At 42.1% G+C, this 22,362-nt stretch overlaps 1 protein-coding gene across 5 annotated transcripts in view; it reads left to right on the forward strand.

Annotated features, from left to right (window-relative positions):
- Positions 1–232: 232 nt before the first annotated feature.
- ERMP1 (endoplasmic reticulum metallopeptidase 1) overlaps positions 233–22,362 on the forward strand; it is a 46,096-nt gene continuing 23,966 nt past the window's right edge. For 3 of the 5 annotated variants that reach the window (XM_032778039.2, XM_032778048.2, XM_032778057.2), the window contains exons 1-5: positions 311–682; positions 3,601–3,902; positions 12,869–12,996; positions 14,261–14,366; positions 20,817–20,963. In XM_032778039.2, coding sequence (XP_032633930.1) covers positions 396–682; positions 3,601–3,902; positions 12,869–12,996; positions 14,261–14,366; positions 20,817–20,963 — 970 coding nt within the window. In that variant the 5' untranslated portion in view covers positions 311–395. Of the gene's footprint in view, positions 291–310; positions 683–3,600; positions 3,903–12,868; positions 12,997–14,260; positions 14,367–20,816; positions 20,964–22,362 lie in introns of those variants that run through there. The other 2 variants (XM_075067251.1, XM_032778067.2) reach the window with 2 other exon arrangements.

Genomic DNA, 22,362 nt, shown 5'->3' on the forward strand with positions numbered 1-22,362 from the left:
TGAATGACCGGCCCGTCTCAAAATTGGCCTCTCTCGACCTAGTTTATGACGGGCTTAATAGACCACTAGTAAGACTCTTGTGCTGTATTCTTTGGCCGACAGGCGGCCGGGCAGGAACATACTGAACGGAACTGAGCTGGGGACGTGAACTAAGCCGGCCTTTGCTTCCTGGCAGCAGGGAGTCCCCACAGCCAGGGCCCAGGGCTTCCGCGGTGAGGGAAGGGGGAATGGCTGCCGGTGTCTCCCCCATGTGACTCCTCGGACGCCGGCACCTCCCCCGCGAAACCCAGGTGGGGCGGCCCTAACCGAGGTGGTTTGACCCTTCTCCGGCCCCGTAGCATTCTTGCAGAGCAGCCTCCGCGCAGGCTGCCGGGCAGTGCCGGTTCCGTCTCTCTATGGAGCGGGGTGCGGCGGTGGCCGTGAGGCGGCTCCGCACCGCTGGCGGACAGCGGGAGCCCCGGGCTCCGCAGCCCCCGCCGTTGCCGGGGCGCGGGGAGGCGGACCCAGGTGGAAAGAAGCGGGACTGCCCCGCCGGCGGCTCCCGGTGGCGGCTGCTGCCTGAGGTCCGGGGGGCGCTGCTGGTGCTGCTCTACCTGCTGGCGCTGCGAGCCCTGGTGCAGCTCTCCCTGCGGCAGCTGCTGCGCCGGCCGGGGCCGCGGGACTTCAGCGCCCCCCGGGCCAGGTACGGGCAGCGCCTGCGACTCCCCGTCCCCTCTCCTCTCTCCCCATCCTCCCCCCTCATGTTCCTTCCAGCGCCCCCTCGCCGCGGCCTCCCCATCCCGCCCCTGCCCCCCAGCGCCTCGACATTCCCCGGGCAGGTACCGACAGCGCCTGCGACCCCTCCAGGCCCCTCTCCCGCCTCCCCATGTCCCCTCTGCTCGCCCCCGTCCTTCTCAGTGCCCCTACACACCACGTCCTTCCCAGCGCCCCCTCTCCCCGTCCCGCACCTCAGTGCCCTGTCCCTCTTCATCCTGCCCCCGGACCTCCCCATCTCACTCCTGGGTCAGGTACTGGCCAAGTGGGCCAGCTGTCTAATTGCAGTGGAAGAGTCACACTAGGTGTGATCTCTCTTGCACATCGTCCCCATCCCCACCACAAGGATTGTGCCCTCATTGACTTCTGTGCTGTCCAAATGCTTTCACAGAGTTTTCAGAGAGTAGCTAATTGGACATTCAGTAGAACCTCAGAATTACAAACATCTTGGGAGTGGAAGTTCTCTGTTCCTAACTGTGGACAAAACATTAGGGTTCTTTTAAAAGATTACAACTGAACATTGTATTAAGTCAACTTTGAAACTTTAGTATGTCTCTGCTGCCGCCTGATTGCATACTTCCGGTTCCAAATGATGTGTGTGGTTGATTGGTCATTGTGTAACTGGTGTTTGTAACTTGAGGGTCTACTGTACAATTCTGTTGATGAAACACAGTGACTAGAATCTATCTCTCTTAGCTGTGTTGGCTGTATATGGCTAACAGGACTAAAAAGCAGTAAACGTTTACTTTTTGCCACTGAGCAGATTTAATTTTGAGAAAACAAAAGGAAAATATCTAATTGCTATTTTTTTATTTATCAGTTTTCAGAGTGGAGCTCGGCTTTGAGGCCTGATTGTACCAGGCATTGTACAAACACAAAGACATGTTTGCTGCCCTGAAGAATTATAATTCTGGGAAAATGGGAGGGAGTTGCTCTCAGTTTTCTTCATGAAGAACATTAATTTCTGGAACTCCCCCCTTGGTCTGTCAGAGCCTAAAATTGTTAAATTTTCTGCCACTCAGCAAAGTCTCTGCGAGCTTATGGTGGCACAGCTGTCCTGATGTAGTTGTATTGCTGTAAGACTGCTTGTGTAGACTCTCTATGATGGTCGAGAGCTCTCCTGTCGACATAACAAAACCATCTCAACGAATGGCGGTAGCTATGTCCTTCGGAGAAACTTTCCTGCCGACACAGCGCTGTGCACACCATCACTTATGTCAGCAAAACTTATGTCGCTTAGGGGTTTGTTTTTCACATTGGTGAGCGACATAAGTTTTGCCGACATAAGTGGTAGTGTTGATATGGCCATTCTCTGTCTATTAGCCCTGGTCCCAATATCTACACTACTGTTGTTGTTACCCATGTTAGCTAAATTAAATTTAGTGTGGGTATGGCTGCCTGTACTAACACCTTCACTTCCAGTGTAGACATACCCTGGGGAGAAAATGGGCTAAATATTTAAGAGCTGTGGTTTCCTTTTAGCTTTCTCATGGGTTTTATTTTTGTGGTGAATAAATATTGTGTTAACGTTTGGGTCGGGGGTGGGCAAACTTTTTGGCCTGAGGGCTGCATCAGGTTTTGTAAATTGTATGGAGGGCTGGTTAGGGGAGGGGGTCATGGCCCAGCCCCAACCTCCTATCTGCCCCCCTCCCCTGGGACTCCTGCCCCATCCAACCCCCTGTTCCCTGATGGCCCCTCTGGGACCCCTGCCCCATCCACACATCCCCGCTCCCTGTCCCTGGACCCCCGCCGCCCCATCCAACCCCGCCTCTCATTCCTAATCGCCCCCCTGGGACTCCTGCCCCATCCAGCCACCGTTTCTCCCTGTCCCCTGACTGCTTCCAGAACCCCTGCTGCCCCTTCCTGACTGCCCCCGGTACCCCTGCCCCCATTCAACCCCCTATTTCCCCCTGACCACCATCCACACCCCCAGTCACCACCATGAACTCTCCTCTCTATCCAACCCCCCTGCTTCCCGCCCACTTACTGCGCTGACTGGAGCACCGGTGGCTGGCAGCACTACATCCGTGCTGCCCGTCTGGAGCTGGGCCTTGCTGTCACCACCACCACCGCCGCCACCACACAGCACAGAGGGTCAGGCCGGGCCTCAGGAGCTCACATCCCCGCTGCCCAGAGCATTGCACCATGGGTGGAGAGAGCGAGCTGAGGCTGTGGGGGAGAGGGGACAGTGAGGGAGGGGCGAGGGGCTAGTCTCCTGGGCCAGGAGCTCGAGGATCAGGCAGGATGGTCCTGTGGGCCGGATGTGTGCCGTAGTTTGCCCATCCCTGGTTTGGGTGATCAAGTTGTATATTCTTTTGGTGTTTGTTTGGGAAAGGTGGTTGACAAATTGAAATAAATATAAAATAAATCTATTATTTGGCTCCTTGTAAATCTTACTAAGAATGTGCTTGTTCAGACCTGCGGGGGATGGGTTGGGGAGTGTGATATATATGCATTAAAAAGCAAAGAATTTACTTGACAGTTTGCTCTCCCTTCATGGTTTTCTGTGCAGATTTTCACTGCTGATATTCTTATTTTGAAAGATAAAATAAGTGGATTGTCATATTGTCACACAGAAAGGGGGTGTTTAGTGCTGTCTCACTTCTCCCTGGTTCTGGTAGGCAACATGGCACTGAGCAAAAGGTTGTATACTCAGATCTTTGACCTTAATAGCATTAGGAATTTTAGCAGTGTTCAGATGGAGTACATGCTAGGTGATTCAAGCTTCTTCTGCTTAGCTTATGGAGTGGAAGGGTGTCTGAAAATGTACAAATTGTGGCCAAGTTGCATATTGAATGCATTTGTTACAAGAGAGCATTTGTTAATCCTTCAATTTATCTCTTGTAGGGAATATCTTGAAAATATAACAGCAGTTGGTCCCAGGACAGTTGGAAGTCCAGAAAATGAAATTCTCACAGTTAACTACCTCTTAGGACAAATTAAGGCAATTGAAAGCGAAAGCAGTGATGCACACAAGATTTCTGTAGATATACAGAGGCCAACAGGCTCCTTCAGCATTGACTTCTTAGGTGGCTTTACGAGTTACTATGCAAACATAACTAATATTGTGGTTAAGCTGGAGCCCAGAAGTGGAGCTAAGCATGCTGTGTTATCCAATTGTCACTTTGACTCAGTACCAAATACCCCAGGTAGGTGCATGTCTTTGTTGAACTTTTGTTGTCTTAATATGACAACTTATACCTTTTGGCTTCTAAAAGTTTTTCATAATGAAGAGTAAGCAGCTTCTGTTTTGTTAGAGCTTTTGGTGTTCTTTATAACGCTTTTTACAGCTATATAGTCATAGGAGCTGCTTGTGGACAAAGTGATTCATGTTACATGAGCAACAGAACTGTTTTCATGCAAGGAATTTGTTCTAATGTTTTTTTACACACAATGTCTTTTATATCCACTTATAAGAGGACTAGCCATGTCGAAGAGTCTCTCATGCCTGCATCAAATTACACAAAACATTTAGGGTGAAATTGTGACCCATTGCAGTTAGTCGGGCCAGGATTTCATCCTTGGTCTCTGACATGAAACCAAGAGTATTTTCCTGCCTGTGAATTCTGGAAGGTGTATTTACATCTAAATTTCTCATATTCCTCCGCATACTCCTCTGCATCGTGCATTTTACTTACTTGGCCCAGATCTTTCAATGTTACTTTCCACTGATTCAAATTGACTCTTGTTATCCAAATGGTGGCTTGATATACTAGATATTTTTATATTTTTAATTAATAAAGTCTGCATATGTATTTTATACAAATGTGTTAAATAATGTGATTTGGTCCTGGTGGCAGTTAAGCTTCAATTGCAAGGGCTATAACATTTCTAAGTGGAGGCTCTTTCCCTCCTAAAATCAAATCAAAGTTTGTTTGCAGCAGCATGTAATCAAACTATAGTTATTATTTTACTACCAAGTCTACTGTGGCTCAGCAGGCAAAATGAATTGTTTGTTTTTACTTTGAGAAACCTGACTGCAGACTATAACTTCCAAGCTCTGTTCAGCCTCTTAAAATCAAATCAGAGTATCTTGCAGCCTCTGCTGGTGGTGAATTTGCATGTCTCTTTAACAGTGGCTACACATCCTACTCTGACTTGACTGGAAAATTAAACTATTCCATACCTTCAGACAAAGAGATACTTACAGATGAAGCAGGATTCCTATCTATGGAAAAACTGCCACCCAGTCTCTTCTCTCACTAATTACCACAGATCTTTAATCAGAGGACTGAGAGATAATGCCTACAAACTGAGGGTTGGCCTTAAGCCTGCTTAGCTTGACCATGGTGGTCAGAGGAAATGCTTCAAAGACACATTGAAAGTGTATCTCAAGACAGCTGACATGGACATCACAAGCTGGGAGGAGCAAGCTACCAACTGACCTCAGTGGCACCACATCTTCCATCAGGCAGTAGCTTGCTTCAAGGAGAAGCACCTTGCCCTTGAAGCCGAAAAGAGAGAGAGAGAAGGAAGGAAAACGAAAGACCTTTCTCCCAGCAGGCAGCTGACCTGCCAGAAAATGTCTGTACCTACTGAAGACAGATCTGTGATTCCAGGCTCGTACTTCTGAGTCATCTCAGGACTCATATGTAAATCTGTGGTAGAGATCATCCTCGAATCAAGGGATTGCCAATTATGATGCTTAGCAGTGTCCTTCTTCCCGGCCCTCTTCTCTCAAGTCATTACTCATGTGGCTGTTCCCTGCTAGGCCGATTACCCTTCCCACTTGCTGGAAACTCAGAGCTAAACAGAGCAAATGGAACTTTCTCCTTGCCTCTTTTCTACATTCTCACTGAACTTCCTCTTAGATTGGTAGTTCAGTGCTGCTGTTCCTGGTTTCACTCAGCCTACCTAAGCCACCTCTGTTGTCCTTATCTGGTAGGCAGAAAACCTGATGCTTTTGTGCATCAGGATGGTGCTCTTACTTGTCAGGGGCTTCTGGGAGGTCAGATTATTTTTCCCAAAGCTAAGATGGATGTGACATTACCCAGGCTACAGTCTGGACCCTTGAACAGCTGTGTCCCCTTAGTTCTCTAGACTGGGGTGCTTTTTACACTGCATTGCTGTGAAACATTCACTCCTGGCCTGCTCTCTCAGCCTTCAGCATGCAAATTAACTCCTAACTAAATTCTTGAGCACTCTGACCTGTCACTCATGAATTACATACAGGGCAGCTCCTGCAGATTCCCCCTCCTAGCCTTGTCCCCCCAGAAATGTGTGTCTTATATGGCTCAGTACCCTTCTGAACAATACAAGCTCATAGGAAGTCCGTCATTTCATGAAAGGAAAATGATAATGCACAAACCTTGTTATTCCCAGTGGAGTTTTCCATACTAATCCAAACACATTGGTTAAGATAAAACAGTAAGATAGGTGTAGACAGAGATTTTAAGTGATTACAAGTGATGATGCATAAATTTCAGGATTGGTTACCAAAAAAAAAAAAGCAAAATGCAAGCTAATACCTAACTTAACACGCTAAGTGAACTTAAAAGCAAATGGTTTTCTCTCACCATATGCTGCAGTAAATTTTACAGGCTGGGTTTCCTTTCAGACTGGGACTCCTCCCTCTTATTTCAGTGTCCTTCCAGTATTCTTTAATGTCACAAGCAGAGAGATTGGAGAAGTGAGCTGAAGACTACTGTCTCACATTCTTATGCCCCTCTCCCCTCTGTGAGGGCTACACCTTGCTGGAGTGCAGGCGACAAACAAACTTTTGTGGACGTGAGGTTTGAACCATTCTTATGATGCAATATACATTTCTTATTCACACCTTCCCTCTGCTGCAGAATGGCACTTAGGCAGGTGATAGCTTTTCAACGCCAGTGTGTCTTTGTCTCTGAAAAAACTGGTTTATGGGCTCTACCCAGAGTCACAACATATTTCAGTAACAATCCTTCAGCAGAATCTTTTAACTTCACTTATGGTGTTGCTGCACATATTTCACCAGGATAATGACATTCAACAGATTCTGACTTTTCAAATGAAACCTCACAAGACATGCTTTATACAAAGTTTATCATAGTCTTGTAAAAGTGGTGAACATAATAGTATAGACTGTCAGTGGGTGAATACGGTTGCCAGAAAAGTAGTCCTGGCCTTATGGACATAAAGTCAATGAAAAAGTAATGATTCTTTTCTGCAGACTTTCTTATGGGTTCAGGGTTTGGAGTGTACCTGTCACTGACCTGCAGAGGGACAGCAGAGTCTGTCTAGGCTGAGCAGGGAGTACTTGTGTGGCCAGTGGAATTAGGAAGCTGAGACATGGCTGCACAGATAAGACTTCCTCACAGCTGTGGTAGCGAGGTGCCTCACAACCTTGGTTACCTTGGTAAATGTCACAGTTCTATGCTTAAATCGGCTGTGAGGAGTGGCTTGTTGGACGGGGAAACTGCATAGTTCCATTCTGTCATAATTCCTATTGTGGACCAGACTGTGCATGCACCATTCTCATAGACTGACTGAGCATGTTCCTCCAGCCTAGGGGTACAGGCATGAAGCTGGGCTTTCCCTTTAATTGCAAGCTGCTCTGGGCATGGTTAGGGGTGGGCACTGGTACTTGAGAGCAGAGAGCCTGTCTCTCTTGTGCTCTCAGTGACTTCCCTGCTGACCCTAAAGCAGTATAGCATAGGAAGCTATCTGACCTGAAATCTAGAACTGGGGGAGGGAAAGCAGATGGGGACAAGGAGTCTGGGAAAGTGGAGGCGGAGAGAACTGGGGAGGGAAATGGGGAGGTAAGGGGGGACTGGGAGCCAGTTAGCTGGAGAGGAGGATCACAGAGGTTGCGGGGAGGGATAGCTCAGTAGTTTGAGCATTGGCCTGCTAAATCCAGGGTTGTGAGTTCAATCCTTGAGGGGGGCAACTTAGGGATATGGGGCAAAATCAGTACTTGGTCCTGCTAGTGAAGGCAGGAGGCTGGACTCAGTGACCTGTCAGGGTCCCTTCCAGCTCTATGAGATAGGTATATCTCCATTTATTATTATTATGTATTTATTTATTTATTTTATTTATTAGACTAAGAGCTGTGGGGACATTGGAGCAAGGAGCCCAGGTAGGTATGTGTGAGAAGGAGACTGAGACTGGATGAGAAGCCCAGGCAGTGAAACTAGGATTAGGAGCAAGTGTTGGCAGAGAAGGGAGACATCAGACAAGATGCGGAAGTGGGGCAAAGACTAGGACTGGCTGGGCAAGGAGACTGGTACTAAGTAGTAAAGGAGAACGGGAATGGGACAAAGCTTTGGGGAGGGAGGAGGAAGAGGTATGAAAGGGACAGGCTGGAGGGGATGGAGCAGAAGGATCAAGTTTGGAGGGAATGGGCAGAAGAGCCTGTGTCCACTCAAGCATACACCCCTCCAGAACCTGAAAAGAAACTTGAGATCCCAGAGCTTTGCTATTCCTTTGCCATCAACAAATACCCGTGAAAACCAGTGGCAGAGTGTGTCTCGCCTGCCTTTACTGTTGGTCCACATAGACTATGATGACCTACCACTGCTATCAATCATTCCATTAGCTCAAGGGGAAGCTGTGCCGTAGATGTAGAGGTTCCAGTTCCAAGGAACTGTGTGGGTGTCAGCATGATACTGTATGACAGAATTTCTGCTTTTGCTTTTCTAAAAAATCTAGGAAATTGCAGCACAAAAACCATGTTAAAAGAACATGATTAGAATTGCAAAGTTAACACTCAAAAAGTTAGGAAATGCCAGTGTGACGTTAAGCCCCCATATTCTTCATAGAAATATCATGATATGAATATGACATAACTAAGATTATGTTTTATGCAAGATGGGTCATGTGAGGAATTTTGAAAGGTTATAATTTACTGAATGTAATTATCCAATTTGTATGTATGTATCATTTCTGTATCTGAAGTTAGGAATATTGACTAGGTAACAATTGCAACTGTGTATAGTTTGGGAACGCTCACCGTACAGTATGCAGTCAGCCTGGATGGGCCATTAGGAAAGACAGTGGGTCTTTGAAGATGCTGATCTCCCATCTTCCTGGAGTTCCTTCCTGTGGATGTGGCCGTATATTGAACCATGAGGAGACAATAAAATATTGACTAGATCCTCATTAAGGGAAAATAGTCCCTCTTATACGCTGAATGAGGCTGGGGCACTATGGAAAGGGTAGTATGTAATTAAGGACCATGAATGCATGTTTCTGGCATTTTATACCTTTTGAGTACTTGACTTTGCAACCCTAATAATGTTTTAATGTATGTTCTTTGTATGTAATTATTTAAATGTTGCTGCATAAATATGTTACAGAATTCTCTTTGGTTTACTTCTGTGAAGAGGCTTTTTATCAGTTTTCACATTGAGTATGCTCTATATCAGTGGTTCCCAAACTTTTACAACCTGAGAACCCCTTTCATGAAAATACCAAATCTCGGGAACCCCCTCCTAAAAATGAATATTTCCGCGGATTTTCTCCCTTGTCTGAGAATAAATTATAGAAGCAGTTATCTTAGAAATAATTTGTTTTTTTTATGGCACGCTTATTACACTCTATTTATTACGTATCAGAAGGGTAGCCATGTTAGTCTGGAAGTGTAAAGGCAGCAAAAAGTCCTGTGGCACCTTATAGACTAACAGACGTATTGGAGCATGAGCTTTCATGGGTGAAGTCTATAAGGTACCACAGGACTCTTTGCCACTATTTATTACATTATTTATCTTTACATTATTTTATTACATTATGAAAAAGGCAACACTCTTCCAAGATTTCACTTTTATAGCTCATATCATTTCAATAAAGCCTGTTATAGGACAAGGCTACTACATGTTTCATCAAGGAGTACCAGACATGAACCAGCATGAAGCCAATTCAAATAAAGAGGTCCTTCCACAAGCATTTGAATCTTAAGTAGCTCAGGCAAACAATGCACAACTATACCAATGCTTAAACTTGTTCTTCATAATAATTTAAAAAACACTAGCAGCCTATTTAATTTTAGAAATAGCAACAAATATCCACCTCCCTTTCCATTTCTCATAAGGAGTCTTAAAGTTTAAATGAATGTGCTTGCTTTGATCTGCATAGCTCTTGGAAGTCTAGAACCACTGGAGAAAGATAAAAGTCTCAGGTCTGGTTTGGCACTGAGTCTGCTTCTGTATTCCGTTTTCAGATGTGCATACGAGGAAAATGCTTTCTCGCATAAGTATGTTGAAAACAGTAACAAAACTATAGTAGCTTTTTCTGCTAGCAGGGGGTACTTGTTTCTTAAACTCATCCAAAAGTTGATCAATGACAGACTTCTAAAACTCCTTTTCAGTTTGTAATCACAGGAGATCTCAATCAATTTCTCTTTTTCGTCAGTGTTCAATATTGGCATTGAGAAAGTGGTATCATCAAAGGAGTTGCAAATCCAGTCATTATCGCCTGACATAGCTGAAAAGTATTTCCTGAATGTTGTGCAAAGTCCTTTTAGGTGTGCAGTTATATTGGTTTTAGTGCACTTATCCAACTGAAGTTTGTTCTGCCAGGAAGTCATGAAGAATATTGAAACACTCAGTTTGATTGTTTTCCAAACACCTTTCCCAGAACTGCAACTTCTTTATCATGGATCCAGCTCAGTCTTGCACGTTGAAAACTGTTATATTGAGGCCTTGAAGAGACAAATTTAGGTCATTAACGCTCAAGAAAATGTTTGCTAAATAAGCTAGGCTCTGGAGCCAGACATAATTTTCCATACAGCTGTCGAGGCGGAAAGGGTGGTTGCTGGAAAAAAACAAGGATTTCCGTTCTAAGCTCAAACAAGCACAAAGATTTTGCCATGTGAGAGCCATCTAACTTTGGTATGGGACAACGGATAATTGTGTCCACGACCCATTTCTTCACAAAGTATGTGAAATATTCTGGAATTTGTTGGCTATGATTTTATGAAATTCACCATTTTCACTGCATTGTTCAGCACTTCCTTCAGTCCATCAAGCATGCGTTTTGCTGCGAGGGCTTGTCTATGGATACTGCAATAAGTCCAAGAGATATTTTGATGCAACCTGTTTTTTGTTTGAGCTACAAATCCGGTCTATTCCCCACTGATGTGGCCTCATCAGTGCAAATGCCTAGGCAATGAGACCAATCTATTTCCTTTTCCTGAAAATATGCATTAGTCAGATTGAAGATATCTTCTCCAGTTGTCTGTTCTTTCCGTGGTCGGCAAAACAACAGGTTGTCTTCAACCAGACCTTCGTTCACATAACCTACAAACACTAGCAGAATACCTTAGCAACATCAGTTGATTCATCCAATAATATATCATAATATGGACTATTTTTCAGTCTGTGTACAATTGTGGTCTCTACATTACTTGACGTCATTAATTTTTCGTGACAAAAGTACTGTGTCATTGGACAAAGGTACTATGTCAATCCTTTTTTCAGCCTTTTCTCTGAGCATGCAATGAACTGTCTTTTATTAATGGACCAATCAAGCTCTCTTCTATGATATGGGCTTCTGATGCTTTCACTACTCGGTAGCTCACTTGATATGACATTTCAAGTGCATTTTCATTATCAGTACTTGCGTTGGATACAAAACTGGTAATGTCACTTTTCCACTCGACTGATTTTTGCTTGAAAAAATCAACACGCTTGACGAGTTTCGTGTGGGGTCCCTAGTTTCTAAGTTGTGCCAAAGTAGAGAAGGTTTGTGGCTGCTGTTTGCTAGAACATGATCACAAATTATGCACTGTGGTTTTGGACATTTTTGATCACCAGTGCACGTAAAGCTATATTTTATATAATAGTTGTCATATTTTCTTTTCTTCAGAAGGAACTTTTCAGGACCATCATGATCATTTGACTTAGATTTTCCACACTTCGGACTTGTCGAAACACTAGCTGATGTCAAATGTTCATTTTCTCATATCTTTACACTTTCCGTTTTCAGCCACTTGTCCATATTGGGTATACAACAGTTCAAATAAAAGTAAAACACTGGAACACTAACAAACGAACAACCTAATAAATGAGAAGATTCACTCATGTCTCATTGGAGCAAAACAGCACGCTACAGAGAATGACTAAGTATGAACTAACTGAGGGTCGTTACCGCTGCTTTGGCTACAGTGACCTTGGTTCTGGCTGATTTGGCGTGCAAATACTTTTTCTTCCACCATCGGGGGTGGCGGGGCCAGGGATTAGCCTGACCGGCCCCCCAGGTACAGCTCCCCCTCTTACTTTGCCCCAAATGCTTCTCGACTTCCCCTGTCTGCCAATGACAGGGTCTCAGCTGCCGCTGGCACACCTGGGGTCCTGGCTGCTGGCCCTGCGCTCCACAGGGCTCAGGCTGCTGGCCCTCCCGTCTGGGGTCCCTAGGGATGGCTCTGTGCACCATTACAGATTTTTTTCTGAGAACCCCCTAATACATTTCGCGAACCTCAGTTTGGGAGCCACTGCTCTATGTCAATGTTTGTTCATGTAATGATTAAGGATAAACAACCCACAGACTTAAAGATTACTTTACGTGTGCAGTGTGGTGACGTGCCAAAAGCTAACTCTCATCAGAAGCTGGATTATTACACAAGTGCTTTTAAATAATACTTGAAACTTTTTATTTTAAGAGAAGAATGAATGTTTGGTCCAGTATTTTAAAACCATTTTACACTGTTTCCTCTAGCACTATTTTTTGCATACACTGCAGGTACAATTAATATAATTTATTATGAAAATATCATAATATAAATATTAAAGGAATACATGACTTTAAATCTGTTCAGTTTACTTTTAACTTTTTTTTAAATCTTAAATACTATATCTTTCCCTGAGTCTACTTGGCAGTTTTTGCTTTTAAATGTTTTTTTTTCTTTGTCATTGCTGTAAAGGACTTGTACAAATATAGGAAACTGATTATGCAAGGGGAAACACCGAAACTTCATTTGTTTACACATTGTGTGTAGTCTGAATAAAATTAGTGAGGAATAAATACATTTTTTAAAAATCTTCTGTAGTGTTATGACATGTCGCTTGTAATAATATTAGGTTTTCAAAAATGAGGTGGATGATGTACTCTTTAAATATGTTTGAGTAGTTAAGGGTCAAGTTGAGGGCACAGGTCTTAACCATGTTAAAAATCTCACATTAACTGCTCTGTTCCACTTATTAAGGTGCCAGTGATGATGCTGTTAGTTGCTCAGTGATGCTTGAAATACTGAACACTCTCTCAAAGTCATCTGATCCCTTGCAACATGCTGTCATATTCCTTTTCAATGGCGCAGAAGAAAATATCTTGCAGGTAAGATTAATTAGTATGCTAGATTTATAAAACATGCATAATCAGAACCCTTAATTAAAGATGATTGACAAAGGAAATAATAATTATAGGTATAACTTGTATTTTACAAGTCTAAATCTCAGTTACAGATGTTAATCTGCTTTTTAATTATCTGAGGAAAAGCGACTTGCTACTTAAAGTTAATTTTATACCTGAATTATGAATGCTCACAATGTTGCCTCAATAAGTAGGTTCCTAAGTGTTGCAAGTAAGATGCAGCATCATCTGTTGCTCAGCTCAGAGGACTGAGAATCTTCTACTCCCAGCTCTACCTCTCACTGGTGTGATGTTGAGTTTAAAAAACTGTGTATCATTTAGACTTGCTTTCAGATGGGTGAAATACTTAATATTTGTAAACTTTTGATTTCCTATGACAGACGTTACAGACGTGCAAATTGATTATTTTATTTGTTTGCTTTAACGTGTCTTTTGTCACACTTAGGCCATTCGTTTCCTCCTTTGCCCTTCCCTGAAAAAGTATTTTAATGCTGTATAACTTTCTGTCGGTGAAAGTTAACAGATCTTGTAACTCTAAAGGCTCATGTACTCTACAAGCATGATTCTCACTTAGATTAAGGTCACTTTTTTACATTATTCTGGAAGTGTAAAGTAGTCTTAGTGTTCAATTTACATTTACACTACAAGTCTAGCCATATTAGTGTACTGTTATGGAAGTCTGTGTACTGTTATGTGGTTCTTCATTTATAATTCAGGTGGAACAATTTGGTTAGTAAGCCATAGTAGAGAAACTGTTGCATTCATGATAATCAGTAGTAATTAGCTAAATATATTTTATTTTGTTATTACAAAAACAGATTGTAAACTGTGCTAAACTGTTGTGTGTAGGCATGTAAGCTCTTTGAGATAAACACTGTGTGTCTGTGTTTGTAAAGGGCCTGGCTGATTGGACTCTCTAGTATGTAATGATATACATATTAAATATTTGGATTCGACACGAAACAGTGAGCATGAACATAAGGGTTTTTGAGGGCATGAAAGAAAGAGGAGACATGTTGTGGTGGTGGTGTCATGGATGCAGATGAGTGAATTCTGTGATGTTGATGGCTTCTCTTCTTTGTGCTCTCAGATAAACTTCTGGCTTCACTTGAATGCACCTATGATCTTTCCCTGTCAAAATCTGAATTTTAGGTGCTTCTGTTGGAAAACAATCTCTAGGCTTTGTCTTAAAGATATTTGACCTATATCATCTTTGGTTCCTGTCAAGGCTAGTCATGGCTTCATTACACAACACCGTTGGGCCGAGTCGATTAGAGCATTTATTAACCTGGAGGCAGCAGGCGTAGGAGGGAAAGAGCTTGTGTTTCAAACAGGTATGATCATGCATAACATTTCCCACTTGTGTACATGAGTTGGTTGTGTTTTATTTAGAACAAAAAACAAACTAAAGCTTTCTTATTAGAAACAAACTTCTTAAAGAATGTTGAAAATAACCCATGAGGTCGATGAGAATACATTTCACACCATGCAGAATCCCCATCTTATCCTTACCTTACAGATAACAAACGACTGAACAGGTTTAATTACCCAAAGGCTGTGGCACAAGCAGAGACAGTCATTGTGAAGACATGAGACAACATGTCGTCTTAATGCCAATTTTTGGTAATTTATTCCATAATGAATTTTAAATGGAATATTGGCTTTAATCTTGGTTTCCTGGCTCTCATCTGTCAACCTTAAATTTTTAACCATAAAATACACTTTGGGATCCTTTAAGATTCCATCTGATTCTTTATGTTAAAAAACAAAAAAAAACAAAAAAAAACTGTTTTATGCTGTGAAATTCACTGGCAGGAAATCCTCTGCGGCACAACTAGGGCTTTAATAGCAGCAGTTGTAGTTCCATTTTGTGTTGAAGTAGTTGGTACCAAACAGATCAGTGGAATGGTGGGATAATCCTAACATTTTAAATGAGTGCATTTTGTTTTTTCTGTTGGAAGCACAGACCTGGTTCTTTCCAGAGCTTTCTGCTGACCACAGCTCTGCAGAAATTTAAATGGGCTCGTGATAAATTTCTGTTGTGTCCTGGTTGAGCTGCAGATTTCCCTCTGCTGCACCAGTTTATTTATTGCTTCTACGGAAAACTTCAGTAGAGTTTTTTTCAAAACAATGAATTTGACAGATTGCTGGAGAAATAATGTGGGAGCAGAGGAGTCTCCCAAACATATCCTTAGGTAGTGGGGAGGAGGGATCCGAAAGCATTGAAAAGGAGACAGTCAAAACAAAGTCCTAAAATATGAAACATATCAAAATATTCAGATTCCTGCACTGACACTTGTTTTTCCTAAGAATTACTTGATATCTGCCTAAGGAACAATAGAGGTCTTGCTGTGCTTGAGTGCATTAATCCATGCTACTGTGTTGTCATTTTAATGACTATATACATTATAAATGACTCCTGTATATCCAGTTATTACATTAAAGGAGCTCTTGAATTAAGTGTTGGTTAGAGCAGAAGTTCTCAAGCTCTCCAGACCAGACTCCTGAAAGGGGTACAGTGATTTGTCTTGTGTACCCACAAGCTTCCTCACTTAAAAACTACTTGCTTACAATTAAGACAAAAATGTTACAGAACACTATTACTGAAAAATTGCTTACTTTCTCATTTTTACCATATAATTATAAAATAAACCAATTGGAATATAAATATTGTACTTACATTTCTATGTAGTATATAGAACAATATAAACAAGTCATTGTCTGTATGAAATTTTAGTTTGTACTGACTTCGCTAGTGCTTTTCATGTAGCCTGTTGTAAAACTAGGCAAGTATCTAGATGAGTTGATGTACCTTCTGGAAGACCTCTGCATACCCCAGCTTGAAGACCACTGGGGTAGAGTAATGAACCTGAGACAGGAAGTCAGGAATGTCTGAGAACTGATCCCAGTTTTACCAGTGACTCACTATGTTGTCATCACCGTGTTAGTTAATCTATTTCTCAGTCAGTGAAGTGGGAGATTAATACTGCTAATACCTCTTCAAGAATTTTGAGGATTTGGTAGAAGTTTATACATTGCTTTAAAGATCTAAAGTACTAAATGAAGGTTAAATATTGCTACCCTTCAGATGAAGTAAGAAATACTCCCTTAGGGGAAAGTGATTTACTTTGTTATGCATTTTCAAACAATTATGTCTCTTACTTCCTTTCCAGGTGTTACATTGATAATTAAATGCATATCAAGAAATGGTTCTTGAAAAAATGCTTAAGTTAATCTTCTTCTTTGACAATAGTGGTGTTCAAAACAGCATTTAAAAAGTGTTGTTCACTTGTTTAAACTAATTTAATCTTCTGAAGTGTTGGCCATCAACAAACTTCTGTACTAAGCAGGAAAGTATTTACAAGATCAACAAGCAAAAAGCCAGGTGAATCACTGCAGAAGTGCTCTGTGTTCTGGAAGTAGCCAAGAGGGCCCATTGTCACAACCAATGCCATGATTTCAGTATAAGATTATTAGTCTGGAGAGACACAGAGAGAGTCATTCTGGAAGGAGTTTTAAAATGAAGAAGGGCATTTCAAAAAACCTTGTGCTATTGTGCCACTAGATCACCCTGTTATGTTACTTCTAAGGAGAGTTAATTGCTCCTGTCACTATAGATATTCAAATGTGAAATTAGTTCTCAGTCCTCCAGTAGAACGTAATGATAACACCCTAACTGATGTCAATGCGAGCAAGATATGGCTCTTGAGACTGTTCTGTAGGGAACAGTACTGACTGGAATTGAAAGAGATGGACTGAATGATCTGACAGGGCTCTTCCATTAAGAGTGACATGAGATTTCAATAAGTGGTGATTATTTAGGATGGTATTGACTATTTCCAGTACATGTTGCTATGGTGCTAACAGTTTGTAGCACAAAGTCAGTGGTATGTAAGTTTAATTTAAAAAAAAAATCAAACTTGTAACTGCTTTAAAGAGCTGACTGAGGGGAAGAGTAGAAAAACATGTCTGTTTCAGTGAATTCTTGAACTTCTCAAAAACCCTTCTCTCTCCCCCATTTTTTTATCACAGTGAACTAAATAGTCGTCTTTTCTCTGTCTTTGAAGCTTGTAATCTTGGCATCTTCTTTGACTGAGCCCTCTCCTTTGACCAGCATGTCTAAACCTTGCTGATTCTTCCTGTACAACATCTCCAAGATCCTACATTTCCTCTTTGCTCACACTGCTAAAACTCTAGTCCATGCCATGGTCATCTTCTGCCATGATTACTGTTAATACCACCTCTCTGGCACTGAAGCCTGCAGCTTCCCCCACTCAAATCTATACAGAATGTGGCTGCTAAGATACCATTCCTGGCTCACTGCTCTGTCAGGCCCATCTGAAGTCCCTTGACTGGCATCTCCTCTTCCAGTGCGTCAAGCAAAAACATATTGTCCTTACTTTCAAAATCCTCCACAACTTTCCCCCAACCTACTTAGCCACGCTGTTATCACAGGGTCCTCTCTTGGCACCACTCTGCCCATGATGCCAGCCTTGATTGCCTGACTGTCCGAGCACTTTCAGGCTTTCTCTCTCATACATCATCTTATGAGTGGGGGAAAAAGCTCAAGTCAAAATCTATAAAGCTGCTTGCCACCTTACCGTCATCAAAACTTGCCTCTTGTGTAATGCATACCATAAATTACAGCCTGATAATGGCTAGGAAAGTGGTGAGCTGTAGTCACTGCTACTAAATGGCTAATCATGCTCATGTGATATTTATCTGTTATCCTGTCTTCCCCATCCTAGCCTGCTTGTTTGTCTCCTCTGCCTGTGATATCATCTTTTTTTTTTTTTTTTTAAAGAAATCTCGTAGGAGGATTGGGGTGGGAACTGTCATTTTTGTACAGTGGCTAGCACCATGGGACCCAAATTAATTGCGGGGTCTATGTGCTACTGCTATATAAATGTTTATTGATCAACAATATGTCCTAAAGAGTTACTTAGATTTATACATTATGAAAAGAGACTGTGTAGTTTAAGGCTCAGATTAGGAAGGATTTTGGTTTGGGGGCAGGAGGAGGCTTTTGTAAAACCTTAATCAAACCATCCTTTCATCTTGGATTAAAACCTCTCCAGAAGAGTGTGTAGGTCAAACACTACATCTATGTGCTATTGCACAAGAGTCAGAAAGTGAAACTGATTGTAATCAAGTGAGATTTATTTTTTTTTTAAGTTGTGGTAGGGACCACAGTGCTAAATTCCCCAGTACCTCTGTCAGCTCTATGCTGTTCTGATGGTGTGAAGAATCCATAAACCTGCCAATTGAAGAATCCCCTTTGCCTGGGGAAAACTCAGGTGATGTAGAGTCATGGTAGTGGCTCCTGGGCTATGGAGCCAGCCCCTGAGGGTGCTCAAATCCATGTTGGGGTCTTCATGGTGCAGAGCTGGCATCAAAATATGGGTGGGGTGTAAACATGGTTTAAATAGGGGAGCAAATTTTGGTTGGATTTATTCCTGGAGGGTTCATCACATGACATAATCTTTAATTAAAGTTTAATCTTTAATTCTTGGGGACTCCAGGACAATCTTGGAGGACTGGCAACACTAGGCTTAAAGCCACCTTGGCTAACTTCCTTCCTAAGGTGTGTTAAAATGGGCTCGGTGCGTTGCTAAAACATAGAACACCATGCTAGCTTATTTTCAGTGTCCAAAATGAACAAAGTATAAACAGTAAAAATGGTTTAAATAGTGAAAAATAAATTAATGCAATTCATACCATTTTAAAAATCCTTGTTTGTAATAATGTCACAGGTAAAGGCTTGTGTACTACTTGAATCTTTTGTATGGTGATTTAAGAAATTTACTGAATGACATTAGCAAACTTATGTTGAAAACTGTGGGGATTTGAACAGTTTATTTTAGATTGACTTTAATCTCTCATGATGAAAGGGCTTTAACTTGTTTTTAAACACTGAGATTAGTGTTTGTTGCATGGGAAAGTGGGATTTGAGCATTGTGAACTGGAGATGTGTAGTAATCCTTACTGTTTTATGTTGAACCTATAATTGTATTTAATCACTGATACAGTTGTGATTAAGGCTGGTTGCTTGTCATGGGGAACACCTTAGTTTAAAAATAAGGTCATAAAAGCATATAAATTTCCCTTAGGAAATTATGAGAAGAGAAGGATTTACAATAAAATTGATAATCATGTGTCATGGAGCCACAAAGCACTCTGTGCCTCCAACCAACCTTTATGTGGTGTCTCTGGGAGTGTAATTATCTTTTTCCTAGGCCTCCCCTTCTGACAGGGGACAGCCCTGCCACTCAACTACTCCAAGACTGGGTCCCTGGCTTCAACGCCTCTTTTTCTCACCAGGGGTCCTTCAGCAGGTCCAAAAGAGCTCAAACCCCTATTGGAGACTTGCCCTCTTGGGAGGTCTACAGCAACACAGGACAGCCGTTTCAAAACAAGATATCATTTGTTAGTCAACTGTAATATAATATTTAGGTTCTTAGGCTTTGCTTTACCATTCTAATCTACCTACATGTGTGTGCTGCAGCATAGAGTGCATGTCTTACCCAAACATCCAGGATTTCACTCTCTACTGCACTGGGCTGTAGCATTCTTATTATAGTCTAAAATCTCAGTTCTTTGTTTCAGGCTCCAGTCACACTTCTTTCACATGTTCAGCCTGCCTTGGCTGGCAGTCATTAAAAGTTGAGATCAGCGGATGGTCTTCCATTATACCTCCACAGTAACACCATTCATATGTTGATGGTTCTTGTTTGGTCATGCATATGCCTACTGATGCACATGCAGCCACTTCATTACTTTCCCTCTGCCCTATGATAGAAATTAGCCCCTTCAGACCCTGTGGCCAAAAATGATATGTGACTCCATTTCCCTGATCACTTTTGTATTAATTTTTTAAAAATAGAGAAATTTCCCATATTTTTCATGACCTCTTCTTAGTTACTAATATTCCATTATGCTGGATGTATAGAGAATATTTGTAAATGAATGCACTAAGAAGTGGGCTGGTTGGAATGAAGGACAATGACATGAAAAATCCTACAAGTAATTTTTTTTTTTTTTAATCATAGAGGTCATGGCCCTCAAACTCAATATGATATAGATATGATCCTGATAAAACTTCAGTTTTCTCTCTCTTCCCATCCACTTCCAATCTGGTTTACAGTCCTTACTCTCAGGGTATGGCTACACTTGTAGCTGTACAGCGTGGCAGTGCTTTGACGTGCGAGTGTGGTCGTGGTGCCAGCGCTGGGAGAGCACTCGCCCAGCGCTATAGGTACTCCACCTCTCTGTGGGGATTAGCTTACAGCACTGGGAGCCATGCTTCCAGCTCTGGGGCACTGTTTACACTGGCGCTTTACAGCGCTGTAACTTGCTGCGTTGTAAAGCACCAGTGTAGCCAAGGCCTCAGCCTTATGCTCTCACACAGCAACATATTTGAGAGATTAACTAAGGAACAGCATGGAACTTATTTAAGGGAGAAATTGTGGAAACATGGAAGAAAAGTTTTCCATTCAGGTCTGTTTTTATGGATGAACACTGATACTTACTCCAGAGACTGGCTAGATGTAATTGAATGTGCCTAGTTCTTCTTGGAGTATTTGCTTTGTTTTGGGGTAGGTAGGTTCAGAATCTACTCCTTCATATCAGATAGACCTGCCTACAAGATGCAGTTAATTAAGATGTTTCCCAGGAATCAGATATTTAAGCCCAATGATGCCTCCTCTTAGCAGCCTTCACTCCTTTAGTTTTGATTTTGTATATGATTCTCCAGTTTTTGTAAATCTTTTGCTTTCTATTGGCAGGGCCTGAAAATCCTTGGTTGGTACAAGCATATGTCTTTGCAGCCAAACATCCCTTTGCCTCTGTGGTGGCACAGGAAGTGTTTCAGAGTGGAATTATCCCTGCAGATACAGACTTCCGTATCTACAGGGACTTCGGGAATATTCCAGGTATGTTATCAGAGAACCTGTCAATGGGGGCATTATTTAACCCTTATCTAGATTTATAACAAGGGGCCAATCCTGTAAATGTTCACTCATGTAACGGTTTTAGGGTTTGGGCTCTAGGCCATTAACTCCAAACTGAAACTTGACTAGATATCTGTTTTAAGTTTAGGAGGAACATATTATATTTCTCCCCTAGGAAAATAAACCCTCATGGTTTTTGGTATCCCACACAGACTTGGGGCATTCACTCAAGGTCCTGAGTGTTCTCTATTTCAGTGTGTCTTCATTCTCTGTCAGCCCCCTGACTTCTAGCACACTAATGCTAAATGCCATGGCACACTGAAAATTCTCTGACTTTTAAGTTGTGGATTAATATATTAATAATACTGAGCTACAGTTGATCTTAAACCGAAAAGGTACCGCATTGTCAAAGTACAGCAGGTTTGAAAATATAAAATGCTTTCCTCTGTGACAGCATTGACCACAGTATCACATTATAGCTGAGGTTAATACCACTTCACATGTATAGGTTATGGAAAGCTGCTACCCTTGTCACTTTGTGGTCCAGGTATATGGTCTACAGAAACTTGCTCATTTCTGGCATATGAGTTGGCAATGGCGGTTTTTGCAACCAGTGTTAATAAATCCAGTGGGTCTCCCAAGGAGAAAGAGAGCCTATTACAGGGGCCAACCACATGGGGAAAATTACTTACTTAAAAATCAGGAAAATCTCTTGGAAATCAAATATATATTATAGCATAGTTACATTTAAAGCATTTAAATTCAAAATGGGGGAAGAAAGCCCACTTGGAACCAAGAATTAAAAGAAAAATTATGTATGTAAGGGATAGATGGGGGAAAAAAGAAGCATCACTTTTAGATTTGTAACTGTTATGGCTGCAGTCTTACTAGGCCTCGTCTACACTATGCCTTTAAACCGATTTTAGCAGCGTTAAACCGATTTAACGCTGTACCCGTCCACACTACAAGGCCCTTTATAGCGATATAAAGGGCTCTTTAAATTGGTTTCTGTACTCCTCCTTGAGGAGAGGAGTAGCGCTAAAATTGGTATTACCATATCGTATTAGGGTTAGTGTGGCCGCAAATCGACGGTATTGGCCTCCGGGCGGTATCCCACAGTGCACCACTGTGACCGCTCTGGACAGCAATCTGAACTCGGATGCTGTGGCCAGGTAAACAGGAAAAGCCCTCCGAAATTTAGATTTTCATTTCTCTTTCCCCAGCATGGGCGCTGATCAGCACGGGTGCAATGCGATTCCCAAATCCAAAAAGACTTGAGCATAGGACCAATACAAGGAGAATACTGGATCTGATCGCTATGGGAAAACAAATCTTTACATCCAGCTAACCGTTACCAGAAAGACAAAATGCCAAAACCATT

This window comes from Chelonoidis abingdonii, chromosome 6 (genome assembly GCF_003597395.2).
Source record: "Chelonoidis abingdonii isolate Lonesome George chromosome 6, CheloAbing_2.0, whole genome shotgun sequence".
NCBI lineage: Eukaryota > Metazoa > Chordata > Testudines > Testudinidae > Chelonoidis > Chelonoidis abingdonii.